The sequence below is a fragment of the Hemitrygon akajei genome, chromosome 2 (assembly GCF_048418815.1).
Source record: "Hemitrygon akajei chromosome 2, sHemAka1.3, whole genome shotgun sequence".
Classification (NCBI taxonomy): domain Eukaryota; kingdom Metazoa; phylum Chordata; class Chondrichthyes; order Myliobatiformes; family Dasyatidae; genus Hemitrygon; species Hemitrygon akajei.
In genome coordinates this window covers 18,055,439-18,073,385 of record NC_133125.1, presented here as the reverse complement: position 1 = coordinate 18,073,385, position 17,947 = coordinate 18,055,439, and the positions used below count along the sequence as shown (strand labels likewise).

At 42.9% G+C, this 17,947-nt stretch overlaps 1 protein-coding gene across 1 annotated transcript in view; it reads left to right on the top strand.

Moving 5' to 3' along the window:
• LOC140739494 (solute carrier organic anion transporter family member 3A1-like) overlaps positions 1–17,947 on the top strand; it is a 289,529-nt gene that overhangs the window by 238,195 nt on the left and 33,387 nt on the right. Inside the window, exons 5-6 of the mRNA XM_073067850.1 lie at positions 1,114–1,278; positions 12,736–12,934. Coding sequence (XP_072923951.1) covers positions 1,114–1,278; positions 12,736–12,934 — 364 coding nt within the window. The remainder of the gene's footprint in view (positions 1–1,113; positions 1,279–12,735; positions 12,935–17,947) is intronic.

The window sequence follows — 17,947 nt, the reverse complement described above, 5'->3', positions numbered from 1 at the left end:
CAGGCCGAGTCCCTTCAGTAGGACTCAAGAATGGTCCTGTTGAAGTGTATTGTCCCACATCGTTAACTGCTTATTCCTTTCCTTGTAGTACTGTGCAAATGAGTTAGGCACGTGTGTGTGTGTGTGTGTGTGTGTGTGTGTGTGTGTGTGTGTGTGTGTGTGTGTGTGTGTGTGTGTGTGTGTGTGTGTGTGTGTGTGTGTGTGTGTGTGTGTGTGTGTGTATATAGTGAGGGTCATGAAATTTGTGGAATGCCAGGGACTGTGGATTGTGCGGGTGCAGACACACCCAACCCTGAGACACCAGGCGGCGTCATTTGATTCCAAACAATTGGTTTATTGATCATTACAAAAAGTCTCTCTGATGCTTCCCACTTCTGCCACCCTCCTGTCCCCTTTTTCCAATCATGACTCCCCTCTTCCTCCCCCTTTATCACTCTCAGTACACTGTAGAGCGCCATTTCATAATTAGGTTGATCATCACTATATAATGTTAATTTTTGCAGCAGCAGTACAGTGCAATGCAAACAATTGCTACAATACTGTGCAAAAGCTTTAGGCACCCTACTATATTGTTCTGTGTTTAAGGATTAGACTATTGCATATGTGGACTGTGGACCTTTTCAGACTTACAGTTCTTATATTCTGTTTTTTTTCCACTACACATTTTCCGTTTTGCTGTTTGAGGGGAGGGGTTAATGTTCTTGTTGCATTTTGCGCGGGGGGGGAGGTTTGGGGGTTGATGGTCGGGCTGCCGTTTTTTTTTGTGGGGGGGGGGCCTAGGGGTTGATGTTTCTCTGATTGATCTTCATGCTCTTCCTCTGTTTTGTGGCTATCTGGGGAAGATGAATCTCAGCGTTGTGTATGGATACAGACTTTGATAATAAATGAACCTTTGAACCTTTTGACTCTTTGATGTATGTGCCTGAGACTTTTGCACAGCACTGTAGATGCTGCCTGCCTTGTTGAGTCCCTCCTGCATTTTGTGTGCTTTGCTCCGGATTTCCAACATCTCCAGAATCTCTTGTTTATGATTTAACAAATTCAAGCTTTTTCTTCCTTAAAAAATAGATGTTGCTCTTTCTTATTCTGTTTTATTGATTTTTTTTCCCCCAGCGATTCCACAAGTAACCAAGCAGCTGCTGATGAACCCGGTCTTCACCTGTGTTGTGCTCTCCGCCTGCATGGAGGTAGCTGCTATCAGTGGCTTTGCCGCTTTTCTGGGCAAGTACCTGGAAAGGCAGTTTGGTCTGAGTGCTTCATATGCCAATCAGTTCATAGGTAAGATCATCACTGTTAGTCATTTATGGTACGAGTTCTTCTGTGATTGTCTGAAAGCTGAGGTAAAAAAAATGAATGCACTTGTTCCCGTTTTGGCATCTGGGTAAGAATACAGTTACACACACAAAGCTCAGCAGGCCAGGCAGCATCTATGGAAAAGAGTAAACAGCCAATGTTTTGGGCCGAGACCCTTCACCAGGACTGCCTTTTAAAAGGGATATTAATAGTTATAGACCCTCCTTTACACATCAGGCGCCATGGTTTAGTTGAAAAGAGGGCAATGCAGGGCAAGAAACAATAACATTGCCATTAAAAGCAGGTGGTGGGCTAAAACAAGCAGAGGTGACTTAATTAGTGATTAACAACTCCAGCTGTGTTCCTTGGACAGGATTATATTTCTTCGCAGCTTCTAGAAGCACCAGTCAGACAGAATCATTGCTCAATGGTCATTTGATTTAAAAGCTAAAACTAAACTAAGAAGCTAAGAATATTGGTCCTCTTAGTTAAAGAAAAATGGTATCTCACAGGGTGCAGTGTAGAGAAGTTTTATCAATTCGATCCCAGCAGAGACCTCCGTTGGACACGGTTGACCATGGATGTGTCATCCTAGCTGTTTAGATACGCAAGCCAGGGCAGTACGATATGGAGAGCAAACTGTTACCCAGGCAGCAGGCTCCCGCTCTTCATGCATCTGATGAACCTAAAGGAACAGCAGAGACCAATACAGTTTGGCACCAGCAGCATTGCAGGAGTTGCCAGTCAGCGTTGAACTCAACGTAGGACTGCCTTAGGGACTCCAGGTCCCGATTTTTCCATCGGGGGTTTACTCCCGAATCCTTCCCTGTGAGTGGTTATAGCTGTAAGTCAGTGGGGGTTTTGAGATCAGAGCTTTCCTTCTCCTAGATGAGCTGCCAACCACAGTCGAAGAGCCCATCTGCCCAAAGGAGCTGGTTTTAAGGCAACAGTAACCCACCTTTGCCCCTTCTCCTGTCAGTAGAAACTGTTCCGCTAGGCTCATTAGCCAAGCCACACGTGAAGGCCGGGAGCTGGACTTGGTTGTCAGAGGCTATTTGAGGCTCACATCATTGGGAGCATTCAATAGGTAGTGGGAGCTTGTCCCCATTACCACACCCGGATATAACGCCTTTAAGGGACCTGATCCCAGATATGGTGCATTATCATACAAGGAAAGATTAAACAGGTACTCTACACATTCTTCAAAGAGTAAGGGGTGATCTCATTTTTAAAGGCAGCTAAGATTGATATGAGGGAGAAAGGGTAAATGTTGAGATGAGTTGAAAATTTGGTAATTTTTTCCTTAAGTCTGCTGTAAGTCCTCATTACAGAGAACTCCGGAGGTAGAGTCCCTTTGTGTATTTAAGACTGAGTTGGACAGATTTCCGATCAGGAAGATAATCAAGAGTTATGGACAGGGTATAAAAACAGACTTGAGAGTTATCAGATCATCCGTGATCCTATTGAATGGTGAAGTAAGTTTGAGGGGCTGAATGGTTTACTTCTGTTCCCATATGGATCTTTTGGAAAAGCTGATGATTTATTTTAATCCAGAACATTAGGCACATGGCCGAGACCACGGTGTGGAAGATAAAAGTTCCAAAATCTTCACTTACTGAGGGTCTTGCTAGATAGAATGTCAGGAGCCAGAACCTGTGTCAGATTTATTATCACTGACTTCCATGTCCTGAAATTTATTGTTTTGCTGCAGCAGTTCAATGCAAAGATCTAAAATTACTATCGGAACAATTTGATTCATTCTGGGAAAAATGGTTTAACTCCATAACACCTCATAGGCCTGATTTTATCCTCACAAATCAATGAATCTGTTGTAAAAAAAAAGATCACTCCCTACTTGTACATAGTTTTCTCCTTTTGCTTGTTCTTTCTCTCCTCTCTTTTCTGTAAGTGTATACCTCAGGTAAACATTATGTGGAGATTGTGGCATATTTGACTCTATGATATGATATATATATATATACACACACACACACTATCTGAAATACATCTTATGGAAATGTTTGTTTGATGATGAACTTCAATAAAAAATAAACTACAAAAAAATTTAAAAAAAAACAAAAGTAACTAAATAGCACAAGGAACAGAATAATGAGGTAATGTTCATGGGTTCATAGACCATGCAGAAATCTGATACCAGAGAGGAGGAGGCTGTTGCTGAATCATTGAGTGTGGGTGTACAGGCTCCTGTGCCTCCTCCCTGATAGTAGTAATAATAAGAGAGCATGATGAAGGACCTTAGTCATGAATGTAGCCCTCCTGAGACAGTACCTCTTGAAGGTGGGGAGGGCCGTGCCCACAATGAAGCTGGCTGAGTCTACAGTCCTGCAGCCTCTTGCAATCCTGTGCAGTGGAGTTTCCGTACCAGGCTGTGATGTCACCAGTCAGAATGCTCTCCACTGTACTTTGACAGCAATTCATATTGTCTCAAACTCCAAATGAAGTGTAGGCTGGGTTTATCTGATCCTGTATCCGTTCTCCAAAAGAATATCACAATTAAGCTACATAATGATAAACTTGGCAAATTAGTGCTCCCAGTTCTCGATTCTCAAACTGGAGCAAGTCTAGGCAATTAGATGCTGAGATCGGTGCTTCTGATTCACGGCCCAAATGATTCTGTAACCAACGAAGTTAATGATGGCAAAGCACCATAGTTGCAAGTAAGGCTCATTAATCTCCATGCTGTGTTGTATAACTTACACTTGGCATCAGGGTGGGTGAAGTATAAACTGGTAGAAGCGAACATTAACATTCCTAATCTCCCCTCTGCGTCACACAAGTAATGTCACGTCAGCTAGAAACAAGTGCTGATTTGTCCCTACGGGCAAAAGGGCCATTTTCACATTTAAATTGGGTTTTCAGATGGCCATCGGGAATTGCCTGAAGCAGTCCTTTGGACATGGAAGTGGGCAGATAATGAAATGAATGTCAGTTTGTACTCCTGTAGTTTTGGCAAGGTTACTAGTCATTACTCTCCCCCGGGAAGGTTTGTTACAGCTGGTGTCAGGTATTTCTTTGCAATATGTTACTTCAAATTGATTGAAAATGTTAAGGTGAGCTAATGATCTGATTTTTCCTGAGAAAGCCAGATTACTGAAAAGGATGAAAAGGATTTGGAAATGCAGCGTTGCCCTGTCCCTAAATTTCCTCAGTCTTTTCTGCTAATATTGTATTTTGACTGAATGTGAAGAGATTTTGCTTAGATTCACTCACTTTTTAAAGCTTGCAGCAGATTTTGGTAGGGACTCATAGTAAATTAGCCTATATATGGGCTATTTAAGTGCAGAATTTGTGCTGTTACTAGTAATGGTTGGCAGGGATTCCTATCTATCCCTGAAAATCTACATTGCTAAAGGGATTTGAGGTAATTAAACATTAAGACTAGGAATTCCCTCTGCAAGAAAATGTTTGTGCATTTTCTCTGTGTGTATACTGTCACCAGGTTCCAGTACCATTTCTTAGCAGTGGGAGTTGTGCCATAACTCGGGGGAATATAGAAAGGATGCAGTCTCTCAATGTCCCAGCATTTAAGGCAAGAACGGAGCACAATAGCAGAGCAGGAGCTAATTCCAATCCATTTCCAAATTCTAATGACAGGAACTACACTGAAAAAAACTTCGTATCTCTGTATAATTGCTACTCGACTGGCTAAACACTTCCAGCATTTTCTGTTTTATTCCAAATTATATCTGCCCTAAATTTGACCCCATTGTGTTTGAACACGATTCAAAAGCTCCAGGATCCAGAGCCTCTGTATCCAGGGGTGACAGATTATACTTCACCAGAGCTAGTTCTACATATGCATCTTTCCTAATTAGAACACACTTTTGCAAAGCAATCCAAAACAAATTAGGAACTATCGCGCATTAACTATCTGTGACCTGTAAACGTCAGATGCAGAGGTTTAATTTCAGCAGACGAGTTTGAATGTTAAATTATAATTTGTATGATGTTAAGTTCTGTAAAACGATCAGTGCTGTGTCCTACAATACTGTGCAAAAGTCTTGGGCATCCTAGATTTTTAAAATTAGTGTCAGGTGGTATGGTCTCCACAGAGCTTGATCTCAACATCATCGAGGCTGTCTGGGATGACCTGGAGAGACAGAGGCAAGCAAAACACTCAAAATCTGCAGAGGAACTGTGGCAAATTCTCCAAGAGGTTTGGAGACATTTTGGAGACACCAGCTGATTTTCTTATAAAACTGCAGAGCAGTGTACCAAAGAGAATTAATACAGTTTTAAAGGCAAAGAATGGTCACACCAAATATTGATTTGATTTAGTTTTTTTGCTGTTTATTGCTCTTTAGAGTAAATTGTTGATATTTAGAAATTTTTCATTAATTATTTTTGAAAGCATCTTCACTTTAAAGAAATTTTTACTTGTGCCTAAGACTTGAACAGTAGTGTATGTCCCTATTATTTCACAAAAAAAAAGCAACAACAAATTATAGATTAGACCTTTGCATCTGGTCATCTGCATGTCAGTGTCTTAGACCTGTAAATTAAAACAATTCTCAAAAGAAAAAAGTGGTCATATCTAAGATGAAGAATTTCCAGAAAGGTGATTACAGTGTTTTCTCATATTACTGCTATAGTATAGTCATGTTGCCATGGTAATAACTTAAGTGAAAATCATTTGCAGCATAATCCTCTGCTGTCTTATGATTTAAGTTAAAAATGTATCACTGAATATGACCTTCAATGTAACAATGCCATCAGAATGTTATCCTTATTGTTGAGGCTCAGTCTTAAATATCCAAATTTGACAAGGTACGTTATCAAACGATCACTTTCTGTTTCAAATATTACATGATTTAAAACGAGCTATAGTATAGCTGCATTAGCTATTAGTTTTATTTTGATATGCAAGCTTTGACATTTCTGGGACTGGGCTGTTGCCTGTCGATTTCCCACGAAGGCAAAGCAACGCTGGTACTGAGCAATGGTTTGCCGTTGGGATAAACATGTGAATCTGTCAAAGCAAATTGCCCCCATCTATCAGAACCCACTCAAATTTAATTTCAGTATCATTTGAATATACATTAGGAATATAACATATTGTAATAAATCACTGTCCAAAGAATAAAGTGGAAAATTGACACCATTGTGTTTCTCTAGAGTTGAAATATTATTTTAATAACAACACCAACTTGTATTTATTAGCCCCTTTAACTCAGTAAAATATTCAAAAGCACATCACAGGAATGTAAACAAAAAGATATTTGACATCAAACCAGATATCAAGCTAAAAAGAGACTGCAGGTGAGGGAATCTAGACTTAAAAAACATAAACTGCTGGAGGAACTCTCTCAGGCAACATTTGAGGAGGCAAAAGAATGGCTGATGTTTTGGATTGAGACCCTGGGTTAGAATTGAGAGTGTGGACAAAGGATAGTTAGTGGAAAGAGGAGCAAATTTCTACAGGTGTACCGTGGAGAGCATTCTGACTGGTGGCATCACTGGCTGGTAGGGAGGAACCACTGCGATAACTGGAGAAAGCTGCAGAGGGTTGTAAACTCAAACCATCACTAATTTGAGACCATAGTGGAGGCCATGGATTGAATGTCGGAATGGGAACGGGAAGTAGGATTAAAATGGGTGGCCACTGGGAAACCCCACCTTGTGTGGTGGACAGACTGAAGGCGTGCAACGAAATGAGCATGGCCTGTGGTGTATGTTTCATAAAAATCCTGTGATTTACTTATAAGTTTCTCAAATGCCTCAGTTTAACTGTTTACTGGGGGTCTGTGAGTGCTAGTAAAAGATCCCAAAGGGGCAGGGTTTTTCTACAGTTTTGTGACTTATAAGGGGGCAGGGAGAATTGTTTTAAGACTGAAGTGTATCGGAATGTCTTTCTGCAGAGGCTAGTGGATCTCTAGGATTCTCCAACCCAGAGTATTGTAGAGACTGGATCATTGAGAGTGTTTAAAGGGGAGGCGGGTATGTTTTTGTAAGATTAGGAAACTGAGTGCTATGAAAAACTGTGACAGAGAAGCAGATGAGGCCTGGGACAGCTCAGATGTCATCATATTGAGCAACAGGGCAGGTCTGAGGGACCAGGTGGACGATTCTACGATGCCTTTTATGTTCTAAAGCTGCAAAGCTACAGGGGGAGGTGGTGAATCTGTCACCGGGACTCTGTGTGGATGAGCTATTGTTTATAAATGCTCTTGAGCTTCTCACAGTCCTGAGATTCGTCCACAACTCCAACCTTGACCCAGTTTTCTTCCTGTTGCCAAAACTGCTTTACCGTTTCCAAGGGCCACATTCGGCAATTAGGAAATCAAGCATAAATGCATCCATGGTGACCGGTAAATTAATAAATGCTGGAAGAGGAATTAGCCAAGAGCAAATGAAATAAATGAGGTTAATGTGCGGTCAATACTATTACTGAGCAGTGACGCTCATAGAAGGAGTAGACAAAGGGGTGTGCCTGCTCTCCATTAGTCTCATCCGTTCAAATAAATGAACTGAAAAGCAACTGCAGAAGGCCTCTAGTTTCCTGGCTGGTTTTCCTGCAGTCGTTACTCCAGGGTTAGAGATGTTTGGTGTAAGTTCTGATAAGTCAGATAATGCTGGATTACATCTTCAATGTATGTAAAATAGATTATAAAATAAATGCCTCCCACATATTGTGAAAATTAATTTACCATTTATAACAAATTATTGACTGTCCTAATTCTGCATTCAATTTTTATATCTCTAGAATCAAAATAGCTCCCAACAGTCTCCCATGATCATTTGAAAACGCTTATTAACAGCTAGAAAATCTGTGTTTTGTATTTTAATCATGAAGTGATTTTGTGTTACGAAGTAAATTTGTGAAGAATTCTTTCCTTCACGTATGAAATAATTTAAGCCTGATGTTTCCCTTCAGTCAAAAATAGAACAGCTGATAACATTCAGACCAGACGGGCTCCTTCCGCTCTCCACCCAGTCACGCTGCGTATTTTCTAGTAAAGCTTTTCATGTGAGGGTTCCTTCCTGCTCATTCTAACAGCCATTGTCAGTCCACACAAGGAAGGCTATTTAATGACTATCTTATTTTCATAAAGGACAAAATGTGCAAGATATTTTCAAAAAAGCCGCATATCCTATTTAGAAGCATTGTCTATGCTGATTGTAGTTTTCAGATTGGAAAAACGTTAAAGTCACCAACAACTGTGGTTCTCTTTGGAGCACGAACAATAAATGGTGTTGTTTGCAAGTTGGATAATAGTAGTTATGTGAGGCATTTGCCCTAATAAAACAAAAAATCATTTAAGTATGGGCCAGCATTTACCAAGTTATTTACCTCCCTCTTTTGAAAGGTTATTCCTTTTTGGTAATATGCACAAAATGCTGGAGGAACTCAGCAGACTAGGCAGCATCTGTGGAGAGGAATAAACAGTAAATTTTGCAGACTGAGAAACGTCACCTTTATTCCTCTCCATAGATGCTGCCTGACCTGCTGAGTTCCTCCAGCATTTCATGCAAATTATTCTGGATTTCCAGCATCTGCAGAATTTTTTGCTTCAGTTCTTATTTGGTCACTTCTTACATTTGTTTTCTGGTGAAATTTTTATCCGATTTTCTGCTTCCTTGTTGAACAGGTACAGCACCCTTGTGACTGGCTTGGCAGAGATCAGCTTACTTCCTCTTTTCATCCACACAACTAAATTTATCTTAAAATTAGCGAAGGTCAGAAACATGGCACTTTTTCATCTCTTTCCCCCTCCAGACTAACATGAGGTGTAAATAGGGTTGGGGGGGGGGGCAGGAGAAACTATGAGGAATATTGGTCTTGGAGGGATATTTGGCAGAACTTTTAATTTTGCTGCGGGTTTAAAATAGGTGATACTGGATTGATTCGATTGAGCAGGAAAATTGGGTGATGAATAGTTAGAACCGATGTCGGTATTCCCATTGATGTAGGAAGTTCCAGCTGTGCTTCTTCAAGGTGGGAAAAGAAAGAACAGACGAAAGTCCTCGGGGTGCACCCGGTCCATCCCACATTCCAAAAACATATATGTTACTCTAACGTCAAACTAATCCTTCCCTCCAGCATAGACCTCCACTTTTCTATCACCCATGTGCCAATCTAAGAGTTTCTTAAGTGTCCCTAATGTATCTGCCTTTAGCACCATCCCTGGCAGGGCATTCCACACACCCACAATCCTCTCTGTGTAAAAGACTCTCTCTGACATCCCACACCCCCCCGAATACTTTCTTTCAATCACTTTCCAATTATGCCCCTTTGTGTTGGTCATTCCTACCCTGGGAAAAAGAAAGTTTCTGGCTGTCTAATTGATCTCTGCCTCTTATCATCGTGTACACCTCTCATCCTGCTTTGCTCCCAAGAGAAAAGTACTAGCTTACTCAGTCTAACTTTATAAATCATGCTCTCTAATCCAGGCAGCATCCTAGTAAATCTCCTCTGCACTCACTTTCCTTTAATGAGGCAACCAGAATTGAATCAATACTGAAGTGTGGTCGAACCAGGAGCCGCTACATTACCTCATGCCTCTTAAACTTAGTCCTCATAGTAATGAAAGTAAACACACCTTCTTAACAACCCCGAGGAAATCTGCAGGTGCTGGAAATTCAAGCATTTATTTCTCTTGCTATCTTTCCTTTCAGTTAGTCCTGACGAAGGGTCTCGGCCCGAAACGTCGACACCGCTTCTCCCTATAGATGCTGTCTGGCCTGCTGCGTTCCACCAGCATTTTGTGTGTGTTTCTTAACAACCCCATCAGTTTACATGGCAGCTTTGAGGAGTCTATGGACATGGATCCCAGGACCCCTCTGTTCCTCCACATCGCTAAGAATCATGCCATTAACTCTGTATCCTGCCTTCAGTTTCCGTCTTCCACGGTGAATCACTCCACATGTCCGGGTTGAACTCCATCAGCTACTTATAAATGTGGAAAGCCTCCAACCTGATGGCATGAACATTAATGTCTTGAACTTCTGGTAATGCCCAACCCCCCCTTCAGCATTCCCCATCTCCTTTTCCCTCTCTCACCTTGTCTCCTTGCCTGCCCATCGCCTCCCTCTTGTGCTCTTCCTCCCCCTTTTCTTCCTTCCATGGCATTCTGTCCTCTCCTATCATATCCCCCCTTCTCCAGCCCTGTATCTCTTTCACCAGTCAACTTCACCGCTCTTTATTTTATCCCTCCCCCTCCCAGTTTCACCTATCACCTTTTTTTCTCTCCCATCCCCCCCACCTTTTGAATCTACTCCTCATTCTTTTTTCATTTTTTTTTCTCCATTCCTGCCGAAGGGTCTTGGCCCAAAACATCGACTGTGCTTTTTTCCATAGATGAGTTCCTCCAGCGATTTGTGTGCGACCGACTTCTAAGCCCAGCTCTGCATCCTTTCAATGTCCTGTTGTAGCCCTTGACAATATTCTACACTATGTGTAGAATTACAGCAGTGGTGAGGAGATTACAGTCAGAAATTAACCTGTAGGCAGTTAATGACCCTGTTATTTTGCAATGGACGACCCTGCATTCAGCTGCATGTGCTTAAGGGAGAACATTAGCAAGAGTGACCATATCAGCTTTCCATGCTGCCTACTCGGCACATTATATAGTTAGCGGGTGAGTGCAGTGCATGCAAAATATGAATAGCTTTGTCAGATGTGACTGATGGCGCACGTGTGCACTTGGCATTTGAAAGAGCTGGACAAGGAGAGGATGTCTCTTAGTCTAGGACCAGAAGGCACAGCCTCAGAGCACAAGACGTTCCTTTAGAACATAGATGAGGAGGAATTTCTTTAACCAGAGGAGCTCAAATCTATGGAGCTCATTGCCACAGCCGATTGTGGAGGCCCAGTCGTTGGTATACTTAAAGCAGAGATGGATAGGTTCTTGATTAGGAAAGGCATCAAAGGCTATGGGGACAAGGCAGAAGAATGAAATTGAGAAGGAAAATAGATCTGCCATGATCAAGTGGTTGAGCAGTCTCGATGGGTCAGATGACCAATTCTGATCCTCTGTCTGATGGACTTATGGTCTTATTCTGGGGCTCGCGAGATGACTGAAGGACTCAAACAGTGATCAGCATTTCACATCACTGAAGCCCCTATCGTCCTAAGAATAGCAAAGTACAGCAAGACGTATAGTTTATATAAAGATATGGTGTTACCTTGATTATGGAAACAGTTTGGGCTGTGATGCCATACATTTTCAGTAAACACTGAGAAACAAGGAAACTATATTTTAACAATTAATTATATAAGAAATATTTTTTAGGTCATTAGAATATTTCATTCACGCTCCTTGTAAACTGAACATGGTGATGACAATCCTTGTTTCAAGTACAGTTCCGGCAGCTTGGCCCCTTCAGTGGACAGCTCCTAGTATCGTGGCCTCCCCCAACCAGCGAACATTGGCAGCCACTGAACCCCGTGGCATGAGCATCCACCCAGATCATTAGCCTGGTAGAACCTCCATGAAGTTAAAATGGATACAACCTCGTTTCTCATTACAGAGTGGATGGCAGGGCACTGGGGGTGTGCAGTAGAACAAAGGGATCTGGGAATACAGATTCACAGTTCCTTGAAAGTAGCATCACAGGTGCATTGGGGTGAGAAAGAGAACTTATGGCACATTGGCCTTCATAAATCAAAGTATCGAGTACAAAAGTTGGGATGTTATGTTGAAGTTGTATCAGATCTTGGAGAAGGCAACTTTGTAGTATGGTGTGCAGTTCTGGGGTCACATACGTACGGGAAAGATGGAAGATTGAAAGAGTGCAGAGAAAATTTACAATGATGTTGTCAGTACTGGAGGACCTGAATTATAAGAGATTTTTAATTCTGTTTAAAGACACTTCTGGATAGATATGTAGAGCTTAGAAAAATAGAGGGCTATGGGTGACCCTAGGTGATTTCTAAAGTAAGTACATGTTCAGCACAGCATTGTGGGCTGAAGGGCCTGTATTGTGCTGTAGGTTTTTCTGTGTTTCTATAAGGAAAGGTTGAAAAGGTTCCGACTTTATTCCCTGGAGCACAGGAGAATGAGGGGAGATTTGATGAGGTGTACAGAATATATGAGGGGTATAGATGGGGTCAATACAAACAGGCTTTTTCCCACTGAGGTTTGGTAAGACTACAACCAGAGATCAAAGGTTAAGGGTGAAAGGTGAAATATTTAAGGGAAACCAGAGGGGGATTTTCTTCATTTAGAGGGTTGTGAGAGTGTGACCGAGCTGCCAGTGGAAGTGATGGATACGGGTTTGTAAGGGAAGTTTAGATAGGCACACGGGTGGGAATGGTATTGAGTTCCAGGTCCAATGGGACTAGGCTGAATAAGAAGTTGGCACCGACTAGATGGGCTGAAGGGCCAGATTCGGTGCTGTCATGCTCTCTGACTCCATAACTCTGACCCCTGCAGGGTTTCATACCACACAAACATGCTGCATTGTCCTTTTCCTAATTAGGTGTCACTGCGGTTCCTTGTGTGTGCCTTGGAATTTTTCTGGGTGGCTTTGTGCTGAAGAAGATGAGCCTTACTCCACTGGGGGCAATTAAAATGACCATGACTGTCAACTTGCTGTCGACTGCCACGTATGTGATGCTGCTGTTCCTGGGCTGTGAAACGGGGCCGTTCGCTGGTGCAACAGTCGCCTATAAAAACAGGTAAGGAGCACGTGATAAAATCCTGGCAATATTAATGCTTCTTCAACAGCTGTTCGATGCAGGGTCACTTCGAAATTGTTCTGGGCACCGACTGGGACCTGTTGAAGGAGAAACAGTAACACGCGGGGCATTCCCACTCCACAAACGTTTGTTTTGAGCCGCGATTTATTTTTAGTGTTCCAATTATAGGGAAGTGATAAGGGAGAAGATTTCATTTGCCGTGGGCAGCTTCCCACAGTGGAGCAATCCAATCATCAGGTCACCCTGTCACATTGGCAGTAAATCAGGCTTGTGTAGCTGTCATACTTCATTCTGTGTTCTGTTATTGTTTCAGATTCAGATTTCTTCAGGCTTATGTATCACATGTAGGCCGAGAGCTGCAATGGCTGCAGAGGCCCTGGCCAGGTGCCATGAGTAAGAGTGGACAGACACAGCTCCATGGTTTCTCTGCTATCTGCCTTTATTCCAGAATGTTCGTGGTTAACATGGATGCTGGTAATACCGCGTCACCATGATAGCGTTCCAGAGTTCAGAGTTACGCTATCTGTACGGAGTCTCTGTTCCTCCTCCCTGTGGAATGCGTGGGTTTTCTCTAGGTCCTCCAGTTTTCTCCCACAGTCCAAAGACGTACTGGTAGCTTAATTGGTTATTGTAAAATTGTCCCGTATTTTAGATTAGGGTTAATCAACTTTGTAGGGGGCAGTGTGGCTCCGAGGGCTGGAAGGAACAGTTCAGTGATGGGTGAGTGAAGTTGAGTGAAGAGCCTGATGCTTGAGGGGTAATAACTGTTCCTGAAGCAGACATTTGTGGTACATTTGATATTGTTTCCCAGACAGACAATTACATAGAAAGTAGAAGGTAGAAATTACAGCACAGTACAGGCTCTTAGCCCATCGTGTTGTGCCAGTCTTTAACCTAGTCCCAGTTCAATCTCACCCTTCCCTCCCCTTGCTGCTGAAAGTGCTTGTTACACCACGGGCGCGTCATTGCTGTTCCCATAACAAGTTTTCTTTTTGACCAGTCAGGTTTGTTAGCCCTGAGCTGAATCTGGGGGACGGGACGACCACTCTCAGTCTGGCCTCTGCCCTTTGAGCTGTTTGGCAGGGTGACCCTACCAAGAATCAAAGTGCAAGGCCCTAACTCAGCCCACGTAGCTCTCTGGGTTACTGAGGCAGGCAAGCACCCAAAGTCGTGGTCCTGTTGGAGGTTCCCTCCCCCTGAGCCTTGCATTCTATAATTTGTTCCATGTGTCTACCTAAGCCTCTCTTAACCTCTATCACCACCCTTGTGCACCCAGCACTCTCTGTGTAAAAAACCTCCCTCTGACATCTCCCCTACATTTTCCTCCAGTCACCTATAAAGCGTTAGTCTTTTCTGCGCTGGGAAAGTCACCGGCTACCCACTCGATCAATGCCTCTTTTCATCTTGTACACCTCAATCAAGTCACCTTCAGCCGCACAGGACTCCCAAGACGGAATGGAGTTTCTGGATACATGACGGACTGGAGGCTGATGGGGTGAACAAACAGCAGAGGTTGTGCTGCATTTGTTATTGTTCCCCAGACAGACAGACAATTACCCAGTTGATTTATTTGAAGCAGTCTGCTCTTAATTGTCAGCACTCCAGTCAAGAAGAATTGATTGAAACTGAAGTGGTGTGGGCCGGTGGGAGGGAGTAAGAGGCAATAAAGCCTGAAATATTTTCTCTATTGTCAGTTATGAAGTACTTCTCATTGCATATGCATGAACGGGGAGATTTAAAGGATAAGGCAGATAATCGGGTTCATTTGAGAGAGGTGTACAGGATTATAAGAGGCATAGATTCGAATGGATAGCCCGAGACTTCTTCCCAGGGTGGAAATGGCTAATACAAAGATGCATAATTTTAAGGTGTTGGGGAAGAAAGTACAGGGGGGATATCAGAGGGAGGTTTTTTACACAGAGAGTGCTGAGTACGTGGAACACCCTGTCAGGGTGGTAGTAGAGGCCGATGCTTTAGGGGCATTTAAGGAGGTGTTGGGTAGATGCTTGGATGATAGACAAATGGAGGGCTATGTGGAAGGGAAAGGTTAGATTTATCATAGTGTAGGTTACAAGGTCAGCACAACATCATGAGATGAAAGGCCTGTACTGTGCTGAGATGTTCTCTATTCTGTTTCTAACACTGATGAAGTGCAACCGTCACTATGAAATTAACTGCAGATGCTACAAGTTTGGTTAAAAAAATTGCAGAGAGGATGAAAGTTGTGGGCAGGGATCTGAGTAATAACAAACTACCGCTTAAGTAAATTGCTCAGTCGTAGATTCATACCACACCGAATAAGGTCATTCTATCCGCAGCGTCCATGCAGGCCGATCTCATTTGCCAGCACCATCACTTCGGGTTTTGCTCATAACACTTTTACAATCATCAGTCTGTGGCCACTTCACAAAACTGCAAAGGTCCAATGTCCAACTGAATTGCCAACTCTTACTTTCAGAAACTCGACAACTCACGTTCTCAGAGACATGCTTTTATTTGTTAGCTTGTTTATTTCGTAATTATTTGTCTCGTTTTTGTATTTGCAGTTTGTCTTCTTGTGCACATTGCTTGTCGGTCTTTGTGTGTAGTTGCTTATTGATTCTATTGTATTTCTTTGTTCTACTGTGAATGCCTGCCGGGAAATAATTATCAGCATATTATATAGTGACATAAATATACTTCCATAAGTATTTACTTTGAACTTTGAACTCTGGTAGCCCTGATTCTGGTGAATCAGTCTTGGCCTCTGGGTGCTCCTGATCCAAGTCATGTATCCAGTTCCAGAAACAGGCCAGCTTTATTACACACATAGATCTTCTTGAATTACCATGTGGCCTCTGAAATCTCTTTAGTGTTTCTGAGTGTAGCAACAAATAATCAGACTACCAACAAATGTGTTTCAGCCAAAGGTAATTTTTAAACTCGGAGAAACCTATGGCTGGACAGTTAACTCTTACTTTAACTTTAGTTGCTCTTACCTCAGGATGCTTCATTTTAAAATGCTTTGATAGTTTGGCTTATTCTGACCCATTGTCCCCTTGACACAATATCAGGGAATTTTCTACAATTGGAAAATCAATCTTAACAGAGTTTATAAAATCAAACAACACAATTTCTGTGTGTTCTGAGGAAAATGAAGAGCCAGATCAAGATAGAATGTAAAATTAACAAAACCTTATGTGGACACAAAAACATTCAACACCATGGTGCACAAAGAAAGAAATGGTCGTTATACAGTCAGTGACCATTTTGTTCGATACAGGAGTGGAACTCAGTGCGGTGCTCTGCTCTTGTAGCTCATCTACTTCAAGGCTTGATGCTGATTCTTCATTGTTTTCTCAGACACATCATTCTGTTTAGAACTGAAGTATGGACCAGAAATTCCTGAGGAATGCGAGTACCTGTGTGTGTACACTCAGTGGCCACGTTATTAGTTACATCCCGTACTTAATAAGGTGGCTACTGAGTGCATGTTCATGGTCTTCTGCTGCTGTAGCCACCCACTTCAAGGCTCAATGTGTTGTGCATTCGGAGATGCTCTTCCGCATACCACATGGTTATCTGAGTAATATTCTCCTTCCTGTCAGCTCATTCTCCTCTGACCTCTCTCATTAACAAGGCGTTTTCACCCACAGAACTGCTGTTCACTAGATGTTTTTTTTTGTGGTTTTTTTTTAACCTTTCTCCGTAAACTGCTGTGTGTGGAAATCTCGGGAGATCACTTTCTGAGTTGCTCTAACCACCCTGTTTGGCACCAACGATGTTTCCACAGTCAAAGCCCGCTTAGATGATATTGCTTCCCCATTCTGATGTTTGGTCTGAGCAACGACTGAACTCCTCGACTATGTCCGCATGCTTTTATGCATTGAGTTGCTGTCACATGACAGTCCGATAGCTACTTGCATGAGCGAGCAGCTGTACATGTGTACCTAATAAAGTGGCCACTGAGCCTACTTGGAAGGATGACAGCTGGTCTTTCATGTTCACACTATCTAATACCGCAGATGAATGATGTGTCTCAGGTTAGGTTGTGCTCAGGAGCTGAGTTGTCATCGTAGAATTTTACTGGCGTTCTTTACTTAATGATGACACTTGGAGTCACTTTACCAGATGGCATTGTTTGCAGCCGTGTTCATTCCTGACACGTAGGATTTACTCTTGCAGTGCCTCCTGTCAGCCGTGTGTAACTGTTGAGCTTCACAAAAAGGATAAGGAAACCAGCAGATATTATTTTCATAGCAACATGCGATAGTTGTGTAAACCTACCAGGAACAGTTTAGCGCAAGGTCGCTGCTATTTCAGATCAAACAAAACGTGCCATGCTGGAATGTGTAGCAACACTTGCGGGCTGCCCCCAGCACATCCTTGGGTTGTGTTGGTTGTTGACACAAGCGATGTTCTTCACTGTATGTTTCAGTGCCGTCATCATCGTTATTTGCCGTGTCGTATGACGTGGGCGTCCGCGGTCTATCCGTGGCGATGGTTGTTCGTGGCAAATTTTTCCACTGAGGTGGTTTGCCATTGCCACCTTCTGGGTGGTGTCTTTACAGGCCATTACCAATCCCCTTCCGAGATTGTATGCTTGGTGTTAGGGGTCGCACAGGACTTGTGATGTGTAGCAGTTGCTCATGCGACCATCCACCACCTGCTCCCATGGTTCCAGTGCTACGTCTTGCAGGCTAATGGAGGGAAGGAGCGCTATACACCTCTGGCGGAGTGGTACCTCCACCCCAACACCCTATGTATGCGTAGTAAATAAATTAATTTGAGTGCAGTTAAAATGAATTGCTGGAGGAACCCTGAGGTTCAGGCAGCATCTGTGGAGGGAAATGGACAGGGCTGAAACCTTTCACTGGACTGAGACAGAGAGGTGACGCGGCCAGAATGAAAAAGTGAGTGGGTGGGCTGGAGCGAGAACCAGCAAGTTTGGGTCGAGCAGAGGAGAGGTGATGGGTGGAGGGGAGAGTAGGAGTAGTGACAGAAGTTGGGGGG